Source organism: Silurus meridionalis, chromosome 20 (assembly GCF_014805685.1).
Source record: "Silurus meridionalis isolate SWU-2019-XX chromosome 20, ASM1480568v1, whole genome shotgun sequence".
NCBI lineage: Eukaryota > Metazoa > Chordata > Actinopteri > Siluriformes > Siluridae > Silurus > Silurus meridionalis.
In genome coordinates, this window is record NC_060903.1 from 11,658,297 (window position 1) to 11,677,214 (window position 18,918).

Here is an 18,918-nt window from a genome sequence, read left to right on the forward strand (position 1 = left end):
AAAGGTTTACATTAAAAAGGAATTAGGTCTATAGATAGAGAGCGACAGACATAATACCAAAACTAATACCACTGATGTGTGTTTTATTTCAAATTTAATTTCTCATGTGTTTATAATATTAAACTTTGGTTGTTCCAGATTCAATATGTATGCAAAACCTAAGTTTGTTTCCACGTGAAAAGGTTAAACATTACACATCTGGAGAGACGGAAAACATGCACAATTGCAGTCAAATTTTCAATAAATATTGAGTTTGGCCCACGATTTCATCCCAGTTTTTAATTTTGGCCCACTGTGAATTTGAGTTTGACACCCCTGGTCTATGCAGTACCTATGATCCAGCGTAGATCGAATATGAATCCAAAATGGATTGCATTTAAATGTATGGGCCTATTGCTCCAAAAGGTAAATGTGTGTGCTTTTAGCCACATTATATTCCTATTTTGAAAATTCCTATTGTGAAAGTCCCTGGTGGTCTAGTGGTTAGGATGCGGCGCTCTCACCGCTGCGGCCCGGGTTCGATCCCCGGTCAGGGAACCAACCCCAGCCATTAGGGTTGCACAAGCCAGTGCACTCTTAGTGCCGGTCCCAAGCCCAGATAAATGGGGAGGGTTGTGTTAGGAAGGGCATCCAGCGTAAAAACGTGCCAAATCAAACATGCGGATCCCGAATACGGATGATCCGCTGTGGCGACCCCTAATGGGAGAAGCGGAAAGAAATATTCCTATTGTGAAAATCAGGGTTCCTACAAGTTAAATTCAAGTCTTTTAAGACCTTTTTAAGACCATTTACATAAAAAATGTATACCTATTTCATGTCCCTACCAGCAAAGAAAAACAAAATCCTTGAACTTGTGTTCATTTATTTTTCAAATGTGGAATGCGTAAAAGATAAGCCAAGCAGTGTGAAAAATAAAACATTTCAGTAGACCACAAGAAAGTTTGCCGAACAATGTTAAGTTGTTTTTTAACATGAGCTAGCTACTTATTCCATTCTGGGAATATGGGGAACTGAGAGACCCCTGAACGATAAACATCGAAAATCAGAACTCAACAATAAATTAAATTAAATTAAGAAACACAGTCAACTCCTTAGCTCTTCACTCAGGGCAGCAATGTCTTTATCAAGGACAGCCAGTTCCGTCAACTTCTCCTTATGGCCTTTCCGCAAGAGGTTGGACCTGGAGATCAGGTCAGCCATCTTGCTTCCTGCCTTCCTTTCAGCCTCCTCGGCCAGCCTGTCCGCATCCCTAGCCAGACCCAATTCACACTGGGCCCATCCACTGAAATGAACACCAAGTCCCTGAGGTTCAGTCTGTCCATACATTCCTGAGAAAAAAAGGGTTGCATTTGATTACTCAAATAAGAGAACTGGATAAGCAAATATTGTTAAGGGAAATAACTATTTGGTAATATTGCATGTAATATTGCAGTTACAGAAGAGTATATGCACACAAGTTGAGTCTATCAATATAAATTGATGAGCTTTTAACGTAAATAATCATTATCCTTACTTTGAGATGCGACAGCAGGTCTTGTGCAGTGGAATGTCCCATAAACTGAGAGCCCAGATATCTGGACTGAACCTGTCCCTCGTTCCAGAAGCGGACGTGCACATCCAGCTGTTTGTTTTTCGTAGTCTCGTTGAGACCCTCATCAAACATAAGAACGAACGGCGATTTGTTAACTTTGGACACCAGTTCTTCTTTGATGTGGATAGCTAAACCAAACTTGGCTATGTAAGCTGTTTTGTCGGGACCGCAAGTAAACGTTTTAGCGATGTCGGAGTCAGGGAACATGCACAGAGCACAAAAAGCTCTGAGATACCCTCATTTCCATTGTAGGACTGGTGTTTAGCGATTGTGTTAAAAGTCCACAACACCTCGGCTTTTATTGTTGGTGTGGACCCGAACGCTGTGCGCAGATCCACTCTAGTTGCTGCCATAGCTGGAGGGTCTGCAGCGCTAGCAGCAAGCTGGCTAACATTAGCTCCTGTTGCCACTTCAGGCACATTAGCAGATAGCTGGCTAACATTAGTTGGTTGAAACACGCAGGCGATGGAAGGAGTTTGTTTTTGTCCATTGAGAGCGTTTATGTGCTCGGACGACTTGGCATGAGACTCTAATGCCTTCATTCCCATTGTACCTAGCTGAATCCTTTTTTTGCATATGGTGCAAAACGCCTCAAAAACGGTGTTGTCCACTGGTTTTAACCAATGACGAAAAGAGTTTTTAGCCAGCCACGCTTCATTAAATTTACATTTCCCCATAACCTCAGAATTAAATTGGTAGCTAGCTAACGTAAAAACAAACTTTAAGAATATAACTGCGTCCGTCAGTCAACCTTTCCTGTGGAATGCTGAGATTTTCATTGATTTCTCGCGCTTCTCCTTTGCTTGTTGTGTTGTAGTCTATGGCTGTGGTGATATATGGAGAAATTACATACAGCACAATCTTTAAGACCCAGACATCAAAATTCAAGACTTTTTAAAGACTTTTTAAGGTACTATTTCCAAATTAATAAATTCAATGCTTTTAGGACTTTTTAAGACCCCGCGGGAACCCTGGAAAATGGGTGCATGGAGATGCTCTGACCCAGTAGTCTAACCATCACAACTTGGCCCTTACCAAACTTCCTCAATTCCTCATGCTTGCCAATTTTTCATGCTTCTAACACGTTACAGTTCTGTCCTCGCTAAACATGTAACTTCTCTATCCAGCTAGACAGACAGCGAACTGGCGAGATGTTGATTCATGGCTTTTATTCTTTCTGTAGATTTCATGAATCTTTCCTCGTTTAACTTTAACATTAAAATTTAAATTATAAAACTGTAAACAAACATAAAAAATACAGCAATTAGAATTGTAATTAAATCACATTCAAAGTGCAAAGCCAACTGAACAGTATTTACTGCCTAAAACATTCAAAGAAACATTAAATCACACATTAAATCAATGCATTAAACATTACATTGTCATGTGCATTTGAAATTATATTCTTAATTCTAAGTAATAGCTTGTAATCCAATCCAACAAAACCCAATTTAGCCTAATAATCATAACAAAAGACCGCTAGCATACGGCGCTACCTAAAGCTCACACTTTGCACTTTACATTTTGTTCTTAGCAACATTTGCATCGCTAGATTAATGAATTTACATCTTTTAACATCTTTAACCTACTAAACATCATATTTATATGACAAATAATAGCGTCTTACAGCCTTATGCGGGTCACGACTTCACCATACAAGCTGCTCTTCAGCCATGACACTTTCCAATTAACTCACCTCAACACGAGGCATACAGAAGTTACTATACACAATTCTCACCACAAGGGGGCCCTTAAAGTCAGCATATACTCAAAATCACCTTTCATTACAATTCATCTGAACCATTACAGTTACATTGCCACTGCACTGTAACTAAATTTCAGGGTGTTACCTATCTAGGCCGTCTTTGTGGGGAGCAACAATGCTAATTCTCAAATCCTCAGGAAACTCTTTGACATGAGTTGCCATATTGAACATCCAGTGGTCAGTATGAGAGAATTATACTCAAAGCACCAAATTTTAAATGCTCTAATAAAAGATACACAAATTTGTATGGTCCTGTCATGCAGACAAAAACATGAACATGATGAATAGCACATGTGGCTTTGCATAGTTAAAAATGTACAGCTGTTATCACTTGAGTTAATATTTTGTTTATAGAATTGTTGTATGAAACCAGTAATCAATCTTGCTAGTGCCATATTCCTTAATAGTATTTTTTTAGCATAATCCTATGATAAATCACCAATAATCATCACACCGTATTTCTTTGTATAGTCTAGCAGTTAATTTAGTGCATTTTTAGATGTTTCTTCAACTGTGATTGAGCTAAAATAATTACCATCCCAATTACATCTCAGGAACCACAATAATACTGGTGTTTCTCAGCTTTTAAGTGGAAGTGATTCTGATGTATTTTTGATAAACACATTATCAAAAGACTTATTTCACAAATGCTTTTTCCCTCTTTCTATCTTCCAAACATCTGCAACTACATTTTGCATAATTTACAGAGCTTTGTTACATATTATTTATATATGTTGCTTTTAAACTAAAAAAATCTGGCAACCATTAATTATTTATCACTGTTCCACCTACTCCGTGAAATGATTTACGAACAAACTTTCTTTCGGCTTCTCCCGTTAAAAGCAGCTAATTCTTTCTTTCGGCTTCTCCCATCTATTTTAATGCTTGTTGCAGTTTCCATGTTTGAACACTAGGTGTAACTATTGCTCACAACATAGATAACTAGTTAGTATTTTAAAGGTTTAACCATGTCCCTAATGGGAGAAGCCGAAAGAAGATGAAGAAGAACCATGTATGGAATTGTGAATCAGATCTTATAAAGATAATAAATATTGATCATAGCGATTGTGATCAGCAACAGTTGAAGATTATTTTTGTTTATTGTATTTGATGGCATGCTGTCCCTCCCTATCATTAATCATAACACTACCTAATCAAGTCTGTGAGCTTATATATACAGGAGAAGAAAGATACAATGCTTCCAAAAAGCTATGGCTGGCTGGCTTTATGAGTCTCAGAGGAAACTGGTGTTAGTGCTCCCCCTCCCCCACTGATAGCTGTTGTATAACAGCAGAGAACTGTGTGGTGGGTGGGAATTAGTAGATGACCAATTTGGAAAGAAGTAATTTTAAAAACACCATTAATACCAATTAAACCTTCTGAATTATAAATAGCATGCAATTACTCACTTTACTAAGTAATTTTGAACTATATGCCTCCTGTGACTACTTTGTAAATCTATCTGATATGTGACAGATAAATCAACTTCATCCAGAAACACAGACAGATACAGACTCAGACATAAAACCCCTTCCACTGGTACTCACTTAAAATTTATACAGGTCTGCTTAATTAAAAGTATGTGCCAGTTTAAGCAACTAACTACCTAAAGGATATAATAAATCACAATATCTGCTGCAGAATCTGAGCTTGTTCACTGAACTACATCTATTAGTACTGATTTAAGGACTTGTTTCAATACACTTTGTTGGATCAGTATCCAGACCACAGTTCCACTAGTAAATGGCATTGTGCCACCTGCCCTAACCCTAACCTTAACCCATAGTGACCCATATTTCATATAGTAGTAGTTTACTATATAAGAATTGACACTGCATGCTGAAACCATAGTATGGCAGCAATCCTGTGAGACTCCAGAAATACCAGATATGCCCTTTGTTCTTGTTTCTGAAAATGATAAACTCAAAAGGCAAACCAGTTTCAGTCTGTCTTTTTCGAACACCCCCCAAACACACACACACACACACACACACACACACACACACACACACACACACACACACACACACACACAGAGTAAACAGAGAAAAGAACACTTCCTTCCCCTCCACCATCTGGGACAAGATGGCTTCCAGACAACCATCTGATGCTTCATTCTGCAGAACAAAAGGAAATGAGAAATGAAAAAAGGTGATAGAACAACAGTTAAGCTAAATAAAAATCATGCCTGAATTGGTCTATTCAGTTAAAATAAATTAAATTCAATTCATTTTTATTTGTATAGCAATTTTAACTATGAACATTGTCTCAAAGCAGCTTTACACAGATAATGTGGTGATAAAAATGAATAAGATGCTTTTTATAAATGTAAGTTTGTCCCTGATGAGCAAGCTGGTGGTGACTTTTCATTGGGCTGGGTTTAATGCTACTTTCAGTGATACCAGTCAGGAGGTTGGGAACATTTGAATCTTTAGGTACAACCCTGTGATGCTATCCAGTCAGCACAAATGACTGCCAACCATTTATGGATTTTGGGCAAGATGCAAATGCTGTAGAAAATATGCATTTAGACAAATATTGTGAGAATCCAGCTATATATTTTTTTTATTTATCGCATCCTTGGTGCCACCCTTTTTGCAATCAAATTGGGGATGCACCCGCCCATAATACAAAATGAATTATATGAGATTACAGTGGAACCCACTTATCTCGACCTCGGTTAACTCTCATTGGTTATGTCGATTCTTTTATGTCAACGAACCCTAATATCTCGAGCACAAGTGGGGGCAAATTTGCCACTTAACGTTGGTTATCTCGATCCGCATGACCAATCGCCGGCTTTTGCCACGTCACCATCTCACTACCGTATTTCCGCATATATAAGACGCATCTTATAGAAAGTTTTACATACCCCTCACCCAGTCTTATATACGCAAAATTATATACACATCTTATACACGCAAAAATACGGTAGTGAGACGGCATTGTGCAGCCGCAGAAAAACTTGCGGTAGTGGCGGAAATATTAAGCCTTCACAGATTCTACAGGTGTTTTCAGAGCTGTGTGTCAGAGTGAAATGAGTCAAGAATTTAATGTTGACACTGGTTAGCTTTTTGTAAAAACGAACTACACCCTGCACATTTTGTGTGATTTTGTGAGCGATCTTTGTGTTTGCAATGTTGGAGAATATAATAAAGGTTTGTTTTGAGAATGGACGGTGGTTTGTATTGTATACTGGTAAATCTCTGCTGTTAGTTGGTGCACTTATGCCTTTTGTTGTTATTAAACATGTATGTACATTTTTATAGCATGTCTTCATCAAACAAATCGCGGCAACGCTGATGTGTAAAAAAAACTCAAAAAACACGTGCATGCACATTTTTATTTATTAACGCACATCAGGTACATAAAGAAATTTCAAGCACGTTAATATATTGCCGCCATATTGGTTTTCGTTTATTTCGATCATTGGTTATCTCAACGCTTTTTGGCACCCCCCTAGGCCCTCGACATAACCGGGTTCCACTGTATATACTTTAATTAATCTCAGTGTATACCAAGAGTATGCCTCCTGTCTGTCCTGTCTGGTTTAAAGACAACTATTATATGCTGTATGTACCATTGCCAACCATTATTATATATGCATTAATGGCAAAATAGACAGCGGTATATGCACTGAGAGAGTGGAAAATTTTGCCACACAGTGCATATATGGCTGTCTATTTAAAAAGAATACTCTAGGTTATGCTTGTTTAAACCTATGTTCCTAATCATAATCACCATTGTTCCCAGTAATCAATTACTGATAACCATCAATTTGTTTGCATTCTTGGGGAAAAAAGTGTTGTGTAATGACATATAGTAAATAGTTAAGGAACATTATCATGTAGTTTTTTCTGTTCTGATAAAATGTTATTATATTCAATTATAATTATCTTCAGACAATCTCTGATCTTCATGTTACGTTTTCTGTATTCTGTGATGATACATTTTTAACATTTTTGTGTAACACTCCTGTTATTCTATTGCTGGGCATGTAGTAAAAAGCAGCCACAGGAGTGCAGGAGTGTGATGAGTGCAGAAACTTGTAGACGCATGAAAGCAACCTGCTACTGGTGCAGGCATAGTAACACAGGATCATGAAATTTTGGAACACATAATCATGTTATGCCCTGCAAATGTGTTGTGAATGTACATAAATGCTTGTGACATCATGGGAATAATAATAATACATGTGAACAAAACTTCTACATAACAAGTGAAAACACGTCTTAAATGATGTGACATATATACAGTACCTTGGTTAAGAATGTACATGTGAAAACCACTGAATGCTGATTGTGCAAAAATCCTATGTGGAAAGTCTACTACGTGTGGATACATATAAAATACTTTTTTTCTTATTTCATTGATATTCTACGTGACTTAAAATGGTACAAAAATGTTTAGGATCATTTAAGGGACCGCCGAAACTTAAAGCTTTAGGACTGAAAACAAGCTCTATTGGCACATCATTTTGTACTAATTAACTGTATTTGAATAGGTTTCTATGCAAATATAATCTTTTTTTTTTCTAAAACAGTTATGGTATTCTTAATGCATTTTTGCTATTTAAATCTGGGGCCCTATTTTATTATTATTTTTAATAGTTGAATAATAATTTACTCCAAAAATAACCAAAGGGCAGATTCAGCGTCAAAAGAGTGAGCACGAGCTGCTGACGTCATCGACAAGTTCACGCGAGCACGCGCGACACAAGGGAAAAAAAAAAACCTTTTCTGTCGAAGCTCCTAGAGGTAATATTTCTTCGACTTCTGTAAGCAAGTAGATAATAAACCGTCAGTATGCATTGAATTTCTCACAGACATTTCTATTCCCTTTGTTTGACAAAGAGACTTTTTCCTCCCAACCCCCCATTTCCTTTGGTCGTAGCGGAAGTTGCTCTGTAAGCCGAGGCCTCGCACATCCAATGGCGACTGAAAACTGGCTGAACGGAAAGCGGGAGCGATCACGAAGTGGACCCAAACCGTGAAGTCAAAATTAAATAAATATATCAGCGGATAACAGGACACAGAAATAAGTTTCAAGAGTAGTACGTCAGCTTAGTTATGGCTGACAGAATGGACAAAAGAGGGAGTATTTCGCTCCTGGAATCGGGTAAGGCGAAAGAAAAGTAACGTTTAATGTTTGGGATCAGCAGCATCGCCGTTTCCCTGCGTTTAATTCACATTTCACTGATTTTCTCGCGCTTTGTTTCTTGTTTATTTGCAGAGCTTTATTATCTCATTTCTCGTTTTTTAACAACCGGTCCTTGTCGGAGAGCGGCCGAGGTGAGAGCTGTGTATACACCCCTTTGGTTATAAGCCCGTGTTGTGTCTAAATGCTGTATTTTGTTTAATCTTCATACACGACTTTCCCTTCTGTTGCAGGTTCTCGTAAGTGAAATGGAGGAACACCAGGTGTGTGTCCGTGTGTTTTATTCTTGATTAACACAAAGCCTACTTCCTAGTAAAGCACACCAAGAGGCGGATTTAATGCCTGTCAATTCTGATAGCTATCTCTATCTTTGTGTATATTAATGATAACATGGTTAATCGGTTTATTATTGGAGCATGTTTAAAGTCCTGTCATTGCTGATCGGGTTTCTGTTCTCGGCAGCTCCTTCCCCATAGAGTGGACTGGGAAGGCAATGAACATCCCCGATCGTATGAAGACCTGGTATGTTTTTATCTGTTGCCTTTAATTGCTCCATGTGTGTTTCTCCTGAATGCTAGTAATTTCACCAGGATTTGTTTGACCAATAGATTCACTAATGCGGGAGCAGCCCAGGCTGATTTTTGTGTGCTTATAAAGTCGTGCCACGCTGTTGGTACTGTTAAGTGCAATTTAATATTTTATGTGTAGCTCTGAGTTTTTTTCTTATAATTTTTTTTGTTTTGTTTTTGACCTGACTCGGTTCTCACTTAGTGTCGTATTGCAGTGAGGGTGGAGAATACCGAGTTTTCGTGACGTCGTCATTTTTACGACCAATCAGCCTTCTCAGACCGCTGCTTTCCTTTTTTTTCTTTTCTTTTTTCTTTTTGTTCGTGCGTTGTGATTGGTTGACGCGCTGTCTTTATTTGCATAAAAGCTTCACTTTCAAACCACTTCCTTTTTAGACTTTGTTATATATCCTGAACCGAGGATCATGACTAAAATTTCACTTATTTCATTTATCAACCTTCTAAAATCACAATTTAGTGGTACTGGGCTGCGAATTAGTCGGAGAGCATATGAATCAGAATAAGATAAATTGCTTTATTACCAAGTATGTTTACACACAAGGAATTTGACTTGGTGACAGGGGCTTCCAGTGCAGGAGAAAGTACAGACATAATATAGCAAAATATAAGTAAAACAGACAATGAAATAATGCACTATATACATAAGTAGAAATATTGTTTACATGAATGCACAGATGTTATTCACAAGTGTTCAGTTTACAAATGTATGATTGTATAAATGTTTCAGTTATGATGGAGAATGTGTAGTAATTAATGTTTTAACTGTTTAGGCTGAGTAAAGCCTGCTGGAAAAAAAGTTTTTGTGCCTGGTGGTTCTGGTGGACGGTGCGCTGGGCACAATGCAAAATTTCGAAGAGAGAGTGGGTGTGGGGTGTGTGGGGTCCAAAGAGATTTTCTTAGCCCTTTTCTCCACTCTCGAGGAGTGACGATCTTGTAGGTTGGGCAGTGGGGCACCAATAATCCTCTCAGCGGTCCTGACTGTCTGCTGTAGCCTCCTGATGTCTGATTTGGTAGCTGAATCAAACCAGACAGTTATGGATGTAAACAGGACAGACTTATTGATGGCCGAATAGAACTTTTTCAGCAGCTTCTGTGGCAGGTTGAATTTCCTCAGTTGGCAAACGAAGTACAACCTCTGCTGGACCTTTTTAGCAATGGAGTCAATATTATTGTCCCACTTCAGGTCCTGATAGATGGTGATAGCCAGAAACTTGAATGACCTTCATGCTGGTGAGTGGGGGATTGCTGGGGGATTTTTCCTAAAGTCCACGATCATCTCCACTGTTTTGAGTGTGTTGAGCTCCAGGTTGTTGTGATTGCACCAGCCAGCCAGCTCTTCAACCTCATGTCTGTAAGCAGACTCGTCTCCGTCCTGAATGAGGGCGATGACTGTAGTGTCGTCTGCAAACTTTAGGAGCTTGACAGAGGGGTTTTTAGAGGTGCAGTCATTTGTGTACATAGAGAAGTGCAGTGGGAAGAGAACGCAACCCTGGAAAGCATCAGTGCCGATAGTGAGAGACCTGAATGTGAGTTGCCTAGCCTCACTATCTGCTGCCTGTCTGTCAGGAAGCTGGTGATCCACTGACATTGATTGGGGTGGGCACTAAGAGCTGGGTCTGAGAGGAGGTCGGGCATGATGGTATTAAAGCAAGTGCATTAAAGGAAACAGCTGCCCTGAAACACAGTAACTGTAATCATAGTGAAATATTTCTAATGTGCCTAATGATTCCAGTGTTAGTGATTGTGTCTGTTGTAATCATCAGGAGAGGACACTGCTAGTGTATCTCACGCCTATGAGATAAAAAGCAGATTTCACTATTGGCTACTAAAAACAATCAAGCAAGCGCTTCTTAATTATCAGTGTCTAATGGCATTTCAACTCTTACTAAAGATTAAAACAATGTATACAGCGAACATTGGAGATATACAAAGCTGAGTTACTGCACAGGCTCGGCTAGATAGTGATCCGTATTGTTGTGTTGATGCAAGTATTGGTATAAAAGTTGGAGCTTTTTTGTTTCTGGATCATGTACAAGGACACATTGTCCCACTAGGTGGCTTGTCAAAACATTTAAATTATAAGACAATTCTTAAAAATTGTATTGAATATTTGACAGATAATTTCATTTTAGTTTTTAATTTCAGGTTTGGATCTGCTGTGATTAAGCATAATGTTGCTGAGGATGAATGAATGGATTATTTAAATGAGCCAGTTAGATCAAATTTGTTTCAAATGGGAGTGTCTAATGCATTTGAATGACATCTAGCAAACAGGAAGTTTTATTTTCCTCCATAAGATTGCAGCCAACAAGCATATTGCACCAGACCACTTGCTGCAGATATGTAAGCAGATTGGACCGATCCTCAACAAACAAGTGCCGTCTGGTTTGCCTGGGGTGCATTCTCTACTGGGAACAGGGAGACATTCCTTACTTCGGACAGCAAAAGGTGGTGCAGCATTAACATTTGAAACTACTGTTCTTTTCTTAAATACGATAATTATTCTTACACAATATAATCTCTTGTTGTGGAATAGATTGTGGCCATAGCCGATGGAAAAGCTCGACTTTTGCTGCGCTTCACAGAGGAAGACCACCAGAGAGGCCTTTGAGCTGCAGGGATGCCCCAAATCTGGGTAGGTGTCATTTCTGTTTCAGTATGGAATATTGTTTATAGGTATGAATACAGGGCATGTTCGTACAGAACCTGGGTATAGTTTATCCCTTCTGTGTGGCTCTTGTGTGTTCATAAGAACACCACAATCACACTAGGGCAAGGACCAAAACAATTAGCCCAGGAATGGGTAATCGAATAAGTTCTAAAAAAAAAAAACGAGTGAGTTTTGAGTGCCAGGCTAAAGTGATTCAGTTCTGAATCCACTCGAATTGAAAAAATGAACCAAACTGCTGTGTTTTGGTTTTGTCAGCAACTATATTTTGTAAATACACGCTGCTTAACTGGGCTCCAATTTTTGTTTAATTTTGAATATGCTTTCAGGCCTACTGACAACTTTAATTTTGGCTTCATGTACAGTGTGAATACAAACTAAATTGAGAAAACACACACACATTTTATATATATATAATATATATATAATATATTTAATATATATATTTAATATATAATATATATATATTATATTTTATATACAGTACAGACCAAAGGTTTGGACACACCTTCTCATTTAAAGAGTTTTCTTTATTTTCATGACTATGAAAATTGTAGAGTCACACTGAAGGTATCAAAACTATGAATTAACACATGTGGAATTATATACATAACAAAAAAGTGTGAAACAACCGAAAATGTCATATTTTCTAGGTTCTTCAAAGTAGCCACCTTTTGCTTTGATTACTGCTTTGCACACTCTTGGCATTCTCTTGATGAGCTTCAAGAGGTAGTCACCTGAAATGGTTTTCACTTCACAGGTGTCCCCTGTCAGGTTTAATAAGTGTGATTTCTTGGTTGGGACCATCAGTTGTGTTGTGCAGAAGTCAGGTGGATACACAGCTGATAGTCCTACTGAATAGACTGTTAGAATTTGTATTATGGCAAGAAAAAAGCAGCTAAGTACAGAAAAACGAGTGGCCATCATTACTTTAAGAAATGAAGGTCAGTCAGTCCGAAAAATTGGGAAAACTTTGAAAGTGTCCCCAAGTGCAGTCACAAAAACCATCAAGCGCTACAAAGAAACTGGCTCACATGCGGACCGCCCCAGGAAAGGAAGACCAAGAGTCACCTCTGCTGCGGAGGATAAGTTCATCCGAGTCACCAGCCTCAGAAATCGCAGGTTAACAGCAGCTCAGATTAGAGACCAGGTCAATGGCACACAGAGTTCTAGCAGCAGACACATCTCTACAACAACTGTTAAGAGGAGACTGTGTGAATCAGGCCTTCATGGTAGAAAGAAAGGCAACAAGCAGAAGAGACTTGTTTGGGCTAAAGAACACAAGGAATGGACATTAGACCAGTGGAAATCTGTGCTTTGGTCTGATGAGTCCAAATTTGAGATCTTTGGTTCCAACCACCGTGTCTTTGTGCGACGCAGAAAAGGTGAATGGATGGACTCTACATGCCTGGTTCCCACCGTGAAGCATGGAGGAGGAGGTGTGATGGTGTGGGGGTGCTTTGCTGGTGACACTGTTGGGGATTTATTCAAAATTGAAGGCATACTGAACCAGCATGGCTACCACAGCATCTTGCAGCGGCATGCTATTCCATCCGGTTTGCGTTTAGTTGGACCATCATTTATTTTTCAACAGGACAATGACCCCAAACACACCTCCAGGCTGTGTAAGGGCTATTTGACCAAGAAGGAGAGTGATGGGGTGCTGCGCCAGATGACCTGGCCTGCACAGTCACCAGACCTGAACCCAATCGAGATGGTTTGGGGTGAGCTGGACCGCAGAGTGAAGGCAAAAGGGCCAACAAGTGCCAAGCATCTCTGGGAACTCCTTCAAGACTGTTGGAAGACCATTTCAGGTGACTACCTCTTGAAGCTCATCAAGAGAATGCCAAGAGTGTGCAAAGCAGTAATCAAAGCAAAAGGTGGCTACTTTGAAGAACCTACAATATGACATTTTTCAGTTGTTTCACACTTTTTTGTTATGTATATAATTCCATATATAATTCCACATGTGTTAATTCATAGTTTTGATCCCTTCAGTGTGACTCTACAATTTTCATAGTCATGAAAATAAAGAAAACTCTTTGAATGAGAAGGTGTGTCCAAACTTTTGGTCTGTACTGTATATGTGTGTGTGTGTGTGTGTATATATATATATGTATGTGTGTGTGTATATATATATATATATATATATATATATATATATATATATATATATATATATATATATAATATAATATAATTTAATTTAATTTAATTTAATATATTAGGGATGCACCGAATATTCGGCCACCGAAAATTTTCGGCCGAAAATGGCCCAAAGGTGGCCCAACAATTTGTTGTGATGACGCAAACAGAAACCGCGGCCTGCACGTGCCTGTCTAAAACATGTCTGCGGTGTGGACGTATTTCAGTATATCTGAGAAAGACCCACGGATAGTGATTTGCAAAACATGTACTGCCGAAATTTCGTCTGCAAAAACTTTCTCCACGTCGGGTTTAATTTGAAATCCAAACATCTGATTGCTATGCTGAATATCAGAGGAACGCAAACGCACAGAAAGGCAAAACCCCTCCGAGCATGCGCACTCCGTCTGTGGTGGACGTTTTTGAAAAGGCAGGAAGTTTCTCAGGGATAGTGTTGTATTGTATATTTAAGCAGTTGCACTAGTTCTGAATGCACTTTGTTTTTATGAAAGAACATATTTAATTTTACAACCTATTAGCAGGCCAGAGGGCCTGTACATTATTATTTAATGTACACATGAGTGCATTTAAGTTAAACATTTAAGACAAAATTTTAATTTATTTTATCCTGTGCATTGTTGCAATGCTATAAATAAATATTTTCATAATTTGTAATTGATTAATTCTTTGAGACTTTAATATTAATTTATGCAATTGAAATGCCTTGATTTTAGTAAGGTTGGTACACAGTCATAGCCATTAATGCAATGGTAATAATAATTGCCATAATTTCTTTCGGTGTTTCGGTTTTCGGCCTTGCTTTCCTCCTTTTTCGGTTTTGGCCAAGAATTTTCATTTCGGTGCATCCCTTATATATGTCACTCTATTTAAAATGACATACAGGGTAGCAGGTGGTTTTTAGTCGACCCTATTGAGCAAAACCATGTGCAGTTTGTTTCTCTGCGGATCTGAGTTGTAAACAATTGAGTTCTGGAAAAAAGCACTTCCTGTAGAAAAAGGGAAGTTGAGTGTGCAAATACATACACAGATGTAAAATAACAACCTTAACTTTTCTCTCTGTATTTTTCTTTTTACCTATTTAGCCCCTGTTGAGTCTAAACCGAAGGTGTACTACTTCAGCTGAGATTTGATATCTTGTTTAATTGAACTTGAAATCTGAGATGAAAGTCATTGACAGTTCGAGTCATAGTCTGTACTGCATTTTCTGTGTTGTTCTATTCACCAATGTTATACCTTCAACTCTGTTTCAGTGTTAATGTATAGCATGTAATAGGAGAATAACTAAAGATGTTAATGTGTTGAACTGTGTGTAGTGGAGGTGTGCAGAGGAAGAGAGTTGACAGGCACTCAGCGTTTCAGCTTTGTCCATCCTGTCAGTGTATATCAAAACATCAAAATGCACAGGAGGATTCTGGGACATCTCTCGGCCGTTTACTGCATCGCCTTTGACCGAACAGGTTCCCGGATTTTCACGGTAAGACCTTTCTTCAGCCATGAAAATCTGACTTACCTTTTGATAAGGACCAATTGTGTAATTGCTTTGATCATTTGTGTTTTCATTGAGTGTAAAAAAAAACGCATGAGTAGGCAAAATGAGACAATTTGTGTAAATCAACATTTAGATTTTGTATTATTTTTTTTCAATGTTAATTGCAGATGGCAAGTTAACAACCATGCTTAAAATAATCAGTATATAATATAATACAACATTGTTTTGACAATTTTTACCCAGCCATTAGGGTTGCAGAAGTCAGTGCACTCTGGGTGCCGGTCCCAAGCCAGGACAAATTGGGAAGGTTGCATTAGGAAGGGCATCCAGCGTAAAACACGTGCCAAATCAAATATGCGGATCATACCGGAAATTCATACCGGATCGGTCGAGGCCCAGGTTACCAACAACCGCCACAGGTATTGTTACCCAACAGGGTACTGGTGGAAATTGGGCTACTGTTGGCCAAAGGAGAGGAGGAAGACGTCAACAGAGACAGCAGAGAAAGAAGTGTAGGAGAGCAGAGGTTCGAGTTGGTACTTTAAATGTTGGTACTATGACTGGTAAAGGGAGAGAGGTAGCTGAAATGATGGAGAGGAGAAAGGTAGATATGTTGTTTGTTCAGGAGGCTTAAGTGGAAAGGGAGTAAAGACAGGAACATTGGAGGTGGGTTTAAACTGTTTTATCATGGTGTGGATGGAAAGAGAAATGGTGTAGGGGTGATTCTGAAAGAAAAGTACAGTAAGAGTGTAGTGAAGGTGAAGAAAGTTTCTGATAGTGTGATCAACATGAAGCATAGGGGTGATAAATGCCACCAGTGCCAATGCTCCACAAGTGGGTTGTGAGATGGAGGAGAAGGAAAAATTTGGAGTGAGTTTGATGAAGTGGTAGGTATGGCCTTAAGGAGAGAAATGTGGAAGGGCAGATGGTGGTAGGTTTTGCTAAAAGGATGGAAATGGCAGTGGTGAACACTTATTTTAAGAAGAAGAGGATCCTGTGTGATGTATAGGAGTGGAAGGTGCACACAGGTGGACTATGTTCTTTTTAAGAGATCCGATGCTGTAGCTAGACAGCATCGGATGGTGGTCTGTAGGATGGTTTTGAAGGTGAAGAAAAAGAGGAGGAGAGTGAGGACTGAAAGAAGAATAAGATGGTGGAAACTGAAGGAGGAAGACACTAGTGTGAGATTCAGGGTAGAGGTCAGACAGAGGCTCGGTGGTGGTGAAGAGGTATCTGGAAATGGAAAGAAAGACAGAGACGTGGTGGTGGAATGAGGAAGTGCAGGACAGCATAAGGAGAAAGAGGATGGCAAAACATGATTGGGATCGACAGAGTGATGAAAAAAAGTAGACAGGAGTACAAGGAGATGCAGCAGCAGGTGAAGAGGGATAAGCCAAAAAAAAGCATATGAAGAGCTGTAGGAGAATTTGGACACTAAGGAAGGAGAAAAGTATTTATACAGATTGGCCAGGCAGAGGAACCGAGCTGGGAAGGATGTGCTGCAAGTTAGAGCAATAAAGGTGGAGATGTAAATGTGTTGACTAGTGAGGAGAGTGTGTTGAGACGATGGAGCGAGTATTTTGTGCAGCTGATGAATGAGGAAAATGAGAGAGGGAGAAGGTTGGATGATGTGGAGAGTGAAGCGGGAAGTGGAAAGACGGTTGGACCAGATGAGTAGTGGAAACCAGGCTGAGAGAAGAGGTGACCATCTGTGAGCAACAGTATGGTTTTATGCTGAGGAAGAGCACCACAGACACATTATTTGCATTGGGAATGTTGATGAAGAAGTATAGAGAAGGTCAGAAGGAATTGCATTGTGTATTTGTGTATTTAGAAAAAGCGTATGACAGAGTGCTGAGAGAGGAGTTGTGGTATTGAATGAGGGAGTCAGGTGTGTCAGAGAAGTATGTGAGGGTGGTGCAGGACATGTATGAGGACAATATGACAGCAGTGAAGTGTGCAGTATGAACGACAGACTGGTTTAAGGTGGTGGTTAGACTGCATTAAGGATCGCTTTTAAGCCCTTTCCTGTTTCAGTGGTGATGGACAGGTTGACTGATTAGGTCAGACAGGAGTCTGAATGGATGATATTGATGATGATATTGTGGTTTATGGTAAGAGTAGGGAGCAGGTTGAGAAGAGCCTAAAGTGCTGGAGAGAGTTCAGGTACCTGGGTCAACAGTGCAAAGCAATGGAGAGTTTGTAAGTTTATAGGACTGTGGTGAGACTTGCGATGTTGTATGGTTTAGAGACAGTGGCATTGAATAAAAGACAGGAGGCAGAGCTGGAGGTAGCAGAGCTGAAGATCTTGAGGTTTTCATTGGGAGTGATGAGGATGGACAGGATTAGAAATTAGTTTTTTTAGAGGGACAGGGCATGTAGGACTTTTTGGAGAGTGAGGCGAGATTGAGATGGTTTGGACATGTACAGAGGAGGGACATGGGGTTTATCGGTAAGAAAATGCTGAGGATGAAGCTGCCAAGAAGGATGAAAAGAGGAAGGCCAAGAAGAAGGTTTATTAATGTGGTGAGGGAAGACATGCAGGTAGTTGTTTTAGAAAGAGGCAGATGTAGAGGACAGGGGTGTCTGGAGACAGGTGATCTGCTGTGGTGACCCCTAATTGAGAAGTTGAAAGATTGTTTTGACAATTTTTGTTTAAATAAAAAAAAGGCATTTAGTTCAGTTGTAAAGATCTAAGCATCTAGAATATCTAACAGATTTAATTTTGTACAATAATTAAATGTATGCATAAATTAAATATAAAAACATTGAAAACAATTTGAATGTAGTAAAGCTGCAGTAAATCACATTTGAAAACAAAGTTACTGTTGTAGACAAATGCTATAAAAAGAGAATTAATTCAAAAGAGGCTTTAATTTAAAAAACACAGTAAGTAAAAATGTAAATGTTTACTGCTGCTGTTATTTGCTGCTCTTAGATTTAGTGTTTGTTCGGCACTGTTTTAATTGAATCCATCGCTATGTCGTGAGCGAGCTGATTGTGCAACCTGATGCTTGTGAGTCACGACAGAACAGATCCAGTGCAACTTTCCCCAGAGTTAGCAAATAGTTTACACAGTAGCACTTCATTAAACTGTACCATTTCTATATAATGAGGATTATACAGTTTCTGCTCACCATGCTCATGTTTCGCCTTCATCCGTGATACCAGTGTTTTCTTTTCATGTGCTTGTGTGTCAGTGTGGTATTTCTGTAGAGCAAAGTGAGTTTTCTGCTTTTTTACTGTTACAGTGTTCTTTGTTGCATTTAATATAAAATGGATGACTTGGATGACTTAAGATGCCAATTTGCAAGCGGCGGTGTTATCTTGCTGTCATGCTAACCTGTAACTTGAACAGCGCAACTAATCGATATCGGCCTTTGTTGATAACAAATGATATTTAACGATTTTTAGCGTTTTGTCGATTAGTTGTTGCAGCCCTAGTTATAACTTTAATTTTCTCTGCCGGTATGGCGAGCAATGTGGGATGGTATG

The 18,918-nt window shown here is 39.1% G+C and overlaps 1 protein-coding gene and 1 non-coding gene across 5 annotated transcripts in view; both read left to right on the forward strand.

The window, feature by feature from the left end:
- Window positions 1-465: 465 nt before the first annotated feature.
- On the forward strand, window positions 466-537 carry trnae-cuc. The gene has a single exon. It is a non-coding gene; the product is annotated as a tRNA-Glu (tRNA).
- A 7,507-nt stretch (window positions 538-8,044) lies between these two features.
- Window positions 8,045-18,918, forward strand: part of brwd1 (bromodomain and WD repeat domain containing 1) — a 38,411-nt gene continuing 27,537 nt past the window's right edge. For 3 of the 4 annotated variants that reach the window (XM_046876935.1, XM_046876938.1, XM_046876937.1), the window contains exons 1-8: window positions 8,045-8,113; window positions 8,210-8,474; window positions 8,589-8,647; window positions 8,747-8,776; window positions 8,976-9,035; window positions 11,398-11,548; window positions 11,637-11,735; window positions 15,248-15,408. In XM_046876935.1, the coding sequence (XP_046732891.1) occupies window positions 8,426-8,474; window positions 8,589-8,647; window positions 8,747-8,776; window positions 8,976-9,035; window positions 11,398-11,548; window positions 11,637-11,735; window positions 15,248-15,408 (609 nt within the window). In that variant the 5' untranslated portion in view covers window positions 8,045-8,113; window positions 8,210-8,425. The remainder of the gene's footprint in view (window positions 8,114-8,209; window positions 8,475-8,588; window positions 8,648-8,746; window positions 8,777-8,975; window positions 9,036-11,397; window positions 11,549-11,636; window positions 11,736-15,247; window positions 15,409-18,918) is intronic. The other variant, XM_046876936.1, reaches the window with a different exon arrangement.